Genomic DNA, 11336 nt, shown 5'->3' on the forward strand with positions numbered 1-11336 from the left:
TGGGGGGAGTATCAGAGAGACGTTAGGGGAGGGAGGAGACACCGACCGACGTTGGGGTCCCATAAAAATTTCCTCGGCCAAAAAGGGGTCACGAGTGGAGAAAGTTTAAGAAGGCCTGATCTAGATCATTTATATATAAAAACGAACTGCGCCGATGCTAACAGTGTCTACAATCGGCTGATCCTCACCTCTTTAGTTACCACCACCTTCTTCTTGCTGGTTCTCAGGCTCTGACTCCTCTGCAATGGTTTTGGAGGCAGAGCGCCCCGTGTTCTTGCTGCAGTTCTGGTTTCGGAATCAGACCACCTCTCATCCATAGAGTCGCTGTCAGCCTGGGACTGAGTGGCATAACCTACGAGGAGAGGTCACATTTTAGTAAATGACAAGCAAACACTTCATCTACATGACACAGCGAGAGATCAGCAGAATAAAGTAAAACAGAAAATACCACAAGGGTCACCCAAGTCATTTTGTTTTCATTTTTACCCCGATATTGGAGTATAGCTAAAATGAATTCTACCCTCCTACTAAATCTTGCCCCTTGTACTGTCCAGCTTCCGCCTTACTGGCCAACAGACAGGTAAACTGTTCAATTACTCATGCTGCCTAGTCTGCTGGCCCCAAGAAATATTTGGGGAAACACAGAGCACTCCCCATCTACCCATAATGCAGCTCTGGATACCGGAATGGCCCTCATTAGGCTTAAACGCTGTTACATGAGGCAGGGGGGAGCTTGCTGAACCCGGTGCAGTTTCCACATGAATTTCAGGGTGCTCAGACAAAGGAGGAGCATGGGGGGAAGTACAGGGACCTTCCCTCCTATAAAGAGCTCCTGCTATGTAGTACGCTAGCACAGGCAAAGCTGATGTTCACTGTTTACTGCAGGGCCAGATTACCCTCAAAGCAACCTAGGAAGCGGCAGAAACTTTATTTGTAACAAATATATTTTGTATCGGCTCAAACGTATCACCTATCTGCTCATAATAAGCGGCAGGGGGAGTTCGAGAGCTGCAGTCCAGCAGATTATAGAGTCTAATTCAGCTTCTCTCAATATTTTTTTACCCCCAAGTGACCCTTGAAATAATTTTCAGGTCTAGGAGAACCCCTTCTATAATGGATTCATCGAAGGTCAGCGGGAAGAATGCAGCCCCACAGTGGTGGTTAGAATGCCACCCTTAGGCGTATTGAATATGCGCGATTCGCGGTAAAAAACACGCGACAATCGCGCGTTTTCCGTGGGCTACTTGGCTGTATCCCAATGGAGACGCGAGACCAAAACGCCCCAAAGAAGTACATGTACTTCTTTGGGCGTAGGCCGTTTTGTATCGCGTTCGGACGGGCGGAAATACGGCAAGGTGTGAACCAGACCCATTGAATACAATGGGATTTAGATGTTTGAGCGTTTTGTAGAGCGTTCGTCGAGCGTTGAACGCGCTACAAAACGTTCAGGTGTGAACCAGGCCTTACGGACAGCTAAAATGATCATTGATGCCATGCAGTTGGCTCTGCCATTGGCCTCTAGATCATGCAGGCACCATGCCAATGGGAGTTTAAATAAGCCGCAGCTCAGGGAATCTCTAGCAAACTTTGGGGGTACACCCGGGGTTCCACAAAAACCTAGTTGAGAATAGCTGGTCTAATGTGTAATGTGAAGCAAGTCAGCCACTCTGGAGTGCAGCCCATTGCAAAGCTCTGACCCCATTACATCCATTCCGACTCCAGAGTAGATAACTGGCTTCCTAAATAAACACAGAAGCTATTATTTTAGATGTGGGGAGCAGATTGGGGAACATTACCTATGGAGCTGAAGATGGGGGTTGGGTGGTATTGTAGTTGCTCACTCTGGGGAACAGGAGAGAGAGCCTGGAGCACAAAAGGGACTAGGGCCAAGGAGAGTAAAGCCCGGTATACATGCTTCGAATTTCGGCTGGTTCTTGACGAACGGGACAAAATTCAATGCGTGGGTGCCGCTGTCAGCACCTTTCCGACCAGCACCCCTTGATCAGCTGATCAAAGAAGCATGTCGGAAACCTGTCAGCCAAACTTAGCTGGCAGCTAATGAGCGGCCAGCTATGTTTGTGTATTCTGACAGCGGCCACTGTCAGAATACAAAGGAAACAGCGGGGGATTCCTCAATCAACGCTCGTAAGCACCGATGGAGGAATCTGTTCTATTTTCTTCATTCAGCCAGCAGGTTGAACAAAGATAGACGCGTGTATACTCAACTTAAAGGAGAACTTTCCTTAACTACAAAGAATGTAACAAAAAATGCAAACTAGAAGTGGAAATCACTTACCTCATAGTTCTCCTTTAAATCTGGTCCCGACACAAATTTAGAAAAAGGATTTGGCATTTTAACCTTCTAGGCGAGAGCTTGTTATTAGTGTCAGCAGGGTGGTGGTGTTGCAGGGTATATTACCCAACACACCCGCCAGGTACTCTCATCACTGCACAGGAATATCTTCACATTGCAGACCAGATCCATATCCTGCCACAAGCCCATTACATAATACAACAGTGTTTCTTCCAGGGATGCAACAATACCGGTTTTTCGCTGTCGAGTACCGATGTTTTTTCTCCGGTGCTCGCCAATACCGATTACCGATACAGGAAGTCCCATTAAGGCTTCCTTATTACCCCGGAAGCCAGACGGCATGTAATGACTCACCACCCGGCTTCCCCATTAGCAGGGTAGCCGTCTCCATGCACTGTCGCCACCGTAGCATGGAGCCGGCTTTCTGGCCAACCAGGAAGCTGGGGAGTGGGTAATGATTCGCTGCCCAGCTTCCTGATTGGTCGGGAAGCTGGCCAATCAGAAAGCCGGGTGGTGAGTAATTACACGGCGCCCGGGTTCCCAATTGGCAGGGAAGCCGGCTCCATACTCCTTTGTCACTAGATGACAAGGGAGCATGGAGCCGGCTTCCCGGCCAATCAGAAAGCCGGGCAGCGTGTAATGACTCGCAACCTGGCTTCCTGATAATGGCCCAGGCATCGGAAGCATTGGGGCGAGTACAAGTACCCGCCCAATTACTCGGTATTGACACAGATACCAATACTAGCATCAGTACATCCCTAGTTTCTTCCAAATTGCTCCATCCAGAACCAAAAGCAGAGACATGTAAACGTTTCACTTTCTATGCGAGTTACTGAAGTATTTGCCTGTAGTTCTGTCTACTTTAAAGTGGAACTCTGGGAAAACAAGAAACCTTCCTTACCTCTGTAGACTGACTGGCTTATGTTCCTTTTTTTCAATTATTTTCTTCCAGCTGGTTACACGGACCTGACTAATGAGCGTCTTTTGGCTGCTGGATTACACCAGCAAAACATGGCAGACAAAGCAACACTTCTGGTCCAACCCGTTCACCATCCTAAATTACATAATGACTATGTACTAGTGTCCTGAAATAACTACAGAGCCGGCCCCAAGATTACATTTAAATGCTTGGTTCTGGACAGACTGCGGTTTTTCCTTGTGCCTGTCTGTGTCATTTAAAAAGAGAACTATGGGGTCAGTGTTTTTCCCCATAGGTCTCCTAAGGGTCACGGGAGGACACATACTAACCTCCTCCCGTGACCCAAAGCTCAGTATATCGCAGGCTATTGCTCACTATATACTGAGATCGCCGCAGCCGGGACGGATTCCGACAATGCTGTTGAGATCCACCCAGCTGCTGAGTGACAGCTGGCTCTGCCTATCAAGAGGCAGAGCCAGCTGTGCCCGCCCCCTCTCCCGTCCGTTCCTCCAGTCAGTGCTAGAGGATCGGAGAGGAGAGGGGAGAATCCCTGCAGGGATCATTGCAGTTTCACTGTCACACGTCGGCTCGAACTATGAGGTTGAGTGAAAATCACTTGCCTCATAATTCTCCTTTAACTACCTTCCGTCCATGGCCGTTCGTGACCGGCCGGATGCAAGTCTGCTAGGAGCGGGAGGGCGTCTTAAGATGTCCTGCCCCTCCCCCTTCGCGTGTGCGGCACTCAGCGCGCACACGAGAGGACATTTTTTTTTTTTCCAAAATTTAGGGTACTTTTTTGTTATATAGTAAAAAATAAAACCTGTAGTGGTGATTAAATACCACTAAAAGAAAGCTCTATCTGTCCCCAAAAATGGTATGAAATTCATTTCAGTGCAGCGTTGCATGACGGAATAAACATCAGTCAAAGTACCGCAGCGCTGAATACTGAAAAATGGCCTGGCCAGAAAGGGGGTGAAACACCATGGCCTTTAAGTGGTTAAGCATATCCCTGTGCTGAGCAGAATACAAACATTACCATAACCTATACCTAGCGAAGCTGACTACATCACAAAGCAATGAAGCAAGCTGACTGCCGGGTCCCCTCCTACGATCCTTTTTCTTTTTTAATGCTGAAAATGTATTTGATCATTTTAATATGTGGATTATTTATTTTCTGTATGCATATTTATGGCAATTACTTTGCAATGTCACAGTGGTAGTAAAACACCAAACTAAAGTTAAGATTTCAGGTCACCAGAATGTGTTTGCCATAGTGTGTTAGCATGCACAGCATACATGTTCCCACCGGCACTGCAATGTCCGCCACCGGCGCTTCCATCTCTACATATTAGCACATCATGTCCGACTTACCTTGGAGGCAATCCCCGCCAGCGCTGCAATGCCAGCACTCTCCTCCGCCACCGGCGCTTCCATCTCTACATATTAGCACATTATATCCGACTTGCCTTGGAGGCAATCCCCGCCGGGGCTGCAATGCCAGCACTCTCCTCCGCCACCGGCGCTTCCATCTCTACATATTAGCACATTATATCCGACTTGCCTTGGAGGCAATCACCGCCAGCGCTGCAATGTCATCACTCTCCTCCGCCACCGGCGCTTCCATCTCTACATAGGAGTTCAGCATCTTTGGCTTCTTGATTGGCTGGCCCGGGATGTTGCAACTGCCACACATTCGCAGTTACTTCACTTTGGCAGAGGACCATGCTCGAGCTGTGCACACAAACACGGACAGGCAGGGAGGCAGCTTTTATGACAGAAAAGACATACAGAATCTCTTCTGTCATAAAAACCTCTACCTGCCTGCAATTGTTTTAAAGTTTTACTTCCCTTTTAACCACAAAAGACAGATTTCCAGTTAGTGATTCTCCCCAATCATAACTCACCAATGGGACGTCGCTGGAGAGTAGCTGCATCGGGATAAAGTGGGTCTCTGTAGTGTAGTGGAGTATCATCGGGGAGCTCCCTTAAATCTTGCATGCTGAAACTGCGCAGACGCCCAACCAGGGCTCCTTGTCCCTAAAACAATATAAATAAATTACAGGAAACTCTGCTATGTATCCTTATATAAAAGTATATTATAGAAACAAACAAACACGCACAGGCCTGCAACTGATAATTATTTTATAATTGATTAGTTAGCCGATAATTTTTTCGATTATTCGGATAAAAAAAAAAAATACATCATCCATAATTTTAAATTAAATACACAGATGCCGTGTTACAAACAAAGTTTACTTCAGAATAAAACTGCATGCACATTTCTTTGTAATCGCACTGCACTGGAACTCTCAGCATTGCGCTACCGTGCGTTCCAGTGCGGGCGGTCACACTGTGGGTGGGAGGCGCATTCGGGATGTCAATGAAATGGATGGCACTGCAACACACCTCCCGCAGCAAATTTTGTCAGGCCAAAACCTAAAATGAATTTTTTCCCACCTTTAACCACTTGCTGACCAGGTGTTAGACCCCCCTTCCTGCCCAGGCCATTTTTCAGCGTTCAGCGCTGCGGTACTTTGACTGACATTTATTCCGTCATGCAACGCTGTACCGAAATTAATTTTATACCATTTTTTTTGGGACAGATAGAGCTTTCTTTTGGTGGTGTTTAATCACCACTGGGGGGGGGGTTATTTTTTACTATATTCAGGAAAAATTACTGAATTTTTTTTTTTTTACATTATGTTATAAAACAATTAATATTACCCACTTTTTTTTTTTAGTAAAATATAAAAGACGGGGTCACGTCGGGTAAATAGACACCAAACATGTCAAGCTTAAAAATTGCGCGCACCCGCAAGATCGCAAAAAAATAGCATACCCAAAATTGACCACAGGCGACGCTTTAAAAGCTTTTACCGCTCATCAGTTTAGTGTTATCAGTGATTGATGACCCCTAAAATTATTGCTCTCACTGCCACGTTTGCGGCGATATGTAACAAGTGCGGCGTAATGGGCGCAATTGTTGTTTTCGCAGGTATGCGCACCTGACGCATGTTTACATGCATGTATGAAGGGGGGGAGGGACTTTAAAAAAAAAAAATTTAAATTATTTTTTATGTGTAACTTAAAAAAGAATTTTTGGGGAAACTTTTATTTTTTTCCCCTCACTTCACTTTATTGCCATCACAGAGGGGGCTAAGAAACCCCCTATATGTGATAGCAAAAGATGTGACAGGTCCTCTTTATGGAGACATCAGGGGTCTCCAAGACCCATAATGTCACCTAGGACCCCCCTGAAGAAGCTGATGAAGCGGAGATCTGCTTTATCAGCTTCTCTCCAGCGTCTGAAGCTGGAGCGTGACACAAGAATGCAGAAGTGATGCAATATACACCACTTCCGCATTATGACACCGGAGGGAGATCGTGAACCGACCTCCCTCTAATCCCGTCAGAGAGGCACTATGCTGGTCCCGGGCTCGCACTGGGCACAGCGTAGCCCGGGATAAGCGTGACAGCGGGAGGGGGGCGCACATACCAGTACCTCATACAAGCGACCTGCCGGCTCTATAGCCGGCGGATCGCTTGTATGTTAACAGGCATCCTGCCTGTTTTAAAATTTTGTGTCTTTCCCGCTCGCGCGCGCCGGCCAGCCGTTGGTGCACAACGGCCGGCCGGGACGTAGTTAATTTTTAAAAATAATTGTATAGTAAGCACATGGTTTTGGAATAGCTTCAGCCCAAACATTGCATTAACTAATGTCAGACACTGTTTCCCCCCAATACACAGCTATAGGGTGCCAACAAGTTCTTCAATATCAGTCAGTTGATGGACGGGTAAACATTAGGGGCCCATATTTACATCTCTGTGGTGTGTTAACGTGCATTGCATTATATTTTTTTTACTTTTATTTTTATGTGACCGGGATGGGAATCCCGGTCATCTGAAGTCACTTCCAATCACAGAGTTCTCTCTGCTGCCTTAAGCAGAGAGAACGCTGTGGGACACCCCAGGCTCCACATTGCGGCCTGCATTTTGTCAGAACTATTGGCTGGCTATGAATGGCTTAGCTTGCAGAACCCCTCTGTGAGAAATCAATCAACATTTCACTAATCCAATTTTGTGTGTATTCATCTTGTAGTTTAAGAAGACAATTCCCCAAATAGAATTCTCAGGAAGTACCTTAGTGGCCGCCTGCACGGCAGCACTTGCTGCAATATTCAGACCCTTTCGCCCGAGGGTGACCACAGACTCGTAGCCGCGTTCCTTTGCTTGTACGATATAAGAATCAATCTCCTAGAAAGAAAAAAACAGATTTAGGTTGGGATTCGCGCTCGGCAGGGAAACGGTTAACACCAAGGTATTTGCAGGTCTCAGACGCTCTTCCCTCTTACCGCAGATGTTCTCAGAGCTAAGAAACAGGTCAGGACAGAAGAAGCTGCTGGAATTTGGGAGTAGCGCGAGGGGAGCGCCGTTACAGAGTTCATATCGCCGTTCATATCGTAGCCCAGCGTGGAGCAGAGACCCATACCGGCACAAGGAAAACTACAAGTGTTTATGATATGTGCCATCTGATCTCATCTAAGGTGGTTTTCTAAATTTGGGTCGGGACCAGATTTAAAGGAGAACTATGAGGTGAGCGATTTCCACTCATCTCATAGTTCTAAGCCGATCTGTGACAATGAGACTGTCACAGGTCGGCTCAGTAGATCGGGAAGTTAGGGAACACATACCGGCGCTCGCTCACCTCTCGATCATGTCACGGCTCTCTGCCGTGACAGGGAAGGGGCTGGATTCCCCGCTCCGATCCGCCAGCGCTGGCGGAACGGACGGGGGAGGAGGCGGGTACAGCTGGCTCTGCCTCTAGATAGGCAGAGCCAGCTGTCAGTCACGCAGCTGGGCGGATCCAGACATAATGGTCGGGATCCGCTTCAGCTGCGGCATCTCAGTATACAGCTCGCGGTATACTGAGCCTAGGGTGACGGGAGGACGCTAGTTTGTGTCCTCCCGTTACCCTAAGGAGAACTATGGGGAAAAGCCTCAACCCCATAGTTCTCCTTTAAAGCACCACACCGTAATATTCAAGTTCAAATACAAATATCTATTTTGTTATCAACTTCAATGATGGATTGTTTGCAAAGCCGGTGCACTTTGGCAGCTGTAGCCCCCCCTTTCATCAGGGTGTAAAAGAATATATAATTTATGTGGACTCAATAATCATTTTATAGTTGGATTTTGTTGGAAGTGTTGGGTATTAGCTCAGCATCCATCAGCAAACTGCTCGGATCACTGCACTAGTGCTGGAACAACCAGCCAAGGTCTAACACTAAGCCCGGGCACTCATTAGCTCCTGGACTTCCGATGCTTCTATGGACGGCTCCACAAGAACGCACTTTACTGCAAATGTAAACATGATTCTTCTGCATAGTGTCTCCCTCAGGAGCATCTCGGCACTTCCTGTCAATATGCAGGCTGGGGCAGAGCTGATGCAGCTCTCTCCAGCCTCTCCCTACAACAGTAGATCACTGCTATAGTAATAAAGATGATGCCACATTCCCGCCACCTCAAATCACAGAATGTCTTGCTTTTTAAATACAAGGCATTTTGTCAATGGGCAAATGGCACTTCGCTGCTCGTGTTGTCCAGGAGTCGGTATGCTGCAAGGTAAGATTCGTATACCCATATAACAGTGTGGTGGGTAAATTATCATTTTCCCCGGAGTTTAACTTTAACCACTTCAGACCCTGCACCTGTACACTGGTCTAGAGACATTTAACTACGGACGATTTGGCGACTCAGCAATAACTTTTTTTTCTTTTCTTTTTACTGTAGGGAAAAAAATTGGGAAGTGTTGACACGTACAGGGGCCGTAACAGTAGTCACCTCTAGCAGCCTTATGTAATGAGTCTCCAGGCTATGACTGTCTCCAGACCCCAACAACGCTAATAGCATGTTTACAGTCTCTAACCATCTCCTGTTACACGTCTTCAGTCTCTGACTGCTTTTGGTAGCATTACATTCACTGAATATTATGTGCGGCCCTTCAGTGATGTCAGGGGCTGCACTTGAGGCCTCCTATGTCGAGTATGTTGATCACCACTGACCTCCTAGTCTATATGGTTTTCTAAAACATAGAAGTGCATTGGTACCTCGGTTCATAAACTCAATTCGTTCCACGATTCTGGTCGGGAACCGAATCAAATTTTCCCATAAGGTTCAATGTAAATAAGGTTAATCCGTTCTGACCCCTACGAACGTGGTCGCGAACCGATTTTGGTCGTGAACAGAATACAATTTTCCCATAGGGTTCAATGTAAATGAGGTTAATCACTTGTTTTGCCTGATGAAGGGGTTCCTGTGTGTCCCCGAAACGTCGCACTAAGTGTGTTATCTTGCTTTTGATGTACGTCAATAAATAGACGTAATCGATTTATTATTGGAGTGCCGGTGTCTATTTCTTTTCTGCATTACTTTGACGGTGGCCATCCGTCGACTACTGAGCACCCAGGATACTTTGTTGGACGTGCGGTCAGGAGTGCAATGGGTACATGGACTGTACTCGGCTAGAGGAAGCCACGACCAGTGTCAGAGCGGGGAAGATGGCTGTGGTTGTGTTCGTCACGTGATTTGGAGTTCACGAACAGAAACAAAATTTTGTTGAACTTCCTGTTCACGAACCCAATTGTTTGCGCACAGAAGTGTTGGTGAACCGAGGTATTACTGAATATGACAATGTAGGCTAGAGACCTAGAAGACCATTATCACATGATAAGCTTCGCAACTGTTGCCAAGCAGTGATCTACTTATCTCTGGCCAGGTGCTCACTATCTACCGCCAGAGATAATCTCTGTGCCCGGATATACTGCGAATGGTAAATTGCCTGATAAAATAATGGAGCAATATACAGTATGAAGCTCTCTAGCAGAATAACGGTGTCTACCTTCAAGTGGAAACTTGCTATTGTTCTTATAATACGAGTCTGGGACATCCAATCTGCTGCGGACAATGTGAAAAGCAGGCAAAGTCTTTACTTCTCCTACAACCTTACAGAAGAATTCCATCCCTTAGGGACAGGGCAGGATGAATACACTTCCTGTACAGCAGGCTGGCCCCTCGTGTGTATGGAGACAGCAGCCAGATTACAAAGGCCATTTTGATCTCGTAGTAGAATGGGAACCTGCAGCACAAAAGATAATAAAAACCGTAAGAAAGCAAAAGCAGAACCAACAGCAAAAAAACAGACAAAAACAGCAAATTAGCCGATGACTTTCTCCTCTCGCTTCCATGTTCTTCAAAACAAAAGAATAAAAAGATGGATGCTGGTGTAGAGATCATCTAGCAACCTGTCCCAGCATGAAAATGTAATTTAAGGGGCACAAGTGTCAGCAGATGTACGAGACCGACCAAAGACAATAGCAAACACCTTGGGGGGAATTTATGAAAACTGGAGCAGACAAAAACTGGAGCAGATTTTCACTGCAACCAATCAGCGTCGCTGTCTTATTATCAAATCCTACCTGAGCAAACTGAAGAGAGATGCCGATTGGTTGCCCTGGGCAACTGCTCCAGGTTTTGTCTGCTCCAGTTGTGATAAATTCCCCCCTCCTGCTGTCCAGAGGGGGCTTCTAAGTGTAAAATAGCTGACAGGTTCACTTTAAGTGGTAGAAGAAAGTAGGTAAATTTACTGTCCACTGATTGCATAGGTTATGGAAGGGAACGGCAGTCGATCCCGCCCAGGGAACGGCAGTCGATCCCGCCCAGGGAACGGCAGTCGATCCCGCCCAGGGAACGGCAGTCGATCCCGCCCAGGGAACGGCAGTCGATCCCGCCGAAGGAACGGCAGTCGATCCCGCCGAAGGAACGGCAGTCGATCCCGCCGAAGGAACGGCAGTCGATCTCGCCGAAGGAACGGCAGTCGATCTCGCCGAAGGAATGACAGTTGATACCGCCAGGTTGTTTAGGTAATACAGATGGGACAGGTTTATATGTCCATGTAGTAGGGGCTGTTCTCTTACCATGATACAAAAATATCCGTAAACGTTTCTACCGTCATAAAGAGTGCAAACACGATCCAGTACATCATCCAGCGCACCTGGAATAAAATGTAAGACGCTTAGAAGTACACCACCAGAGATAGTTACAATA

General features: G+C 46.8%; 1 protein-coding gene across 2 annotated transcripts in view; it reads right to left on the reverse strand.

Moving 5' to 3' along the window:
* Nucleotides 1-11336, reverse strand: part of REEP4 (receptor accessory protein 4) — a 27149-nt gene that overhangs the window by 1791 nt on the left and 14022 nt on the right. The window contains exons 3-7 of one of the 2 annotated variants that reach the window (XM_018570222.1): nt 11207-11283; nt 10250-10368; nt 7374-7489; nt 5138-5270; nt 189-352 (exon numbers count right to left, since the gene is read on the reverse strand). In XM_018570222.1, the coding sequence (XP_018425724.1) occupies nt 189-352; nt 5138-5270; nt 7374-7489; nt 10250-10368; nt 11207-11283 (609 nt within the window). Of the gene's footprint in view, nt 1-188; nt 353-5137; nt 5271-7373; nt 7490-10246; nt 10369-11206; nt 11284-11336 lie in introns of both variants that reach the window. The other variant, XM_018570221.1, reaches the window with a different exon arrangement.

The sequence above is a fragment of the Nanorana parkeri genome, unplaced genomic scaffold, assembly GCF_000935625.1.
Source record: "Nanorana parkeri isolate BGI_ZX_2015 unplaced genomic scaffold, ASM93562v1 scaffold1480, whole genome shotgun sequence".
Taxonomy (NCBI): Eukaryota; Metazoa; Chordata; class Amphibia; order Anura; family Dicroglossidae; genus Nanorana; species Nanorana parkeri.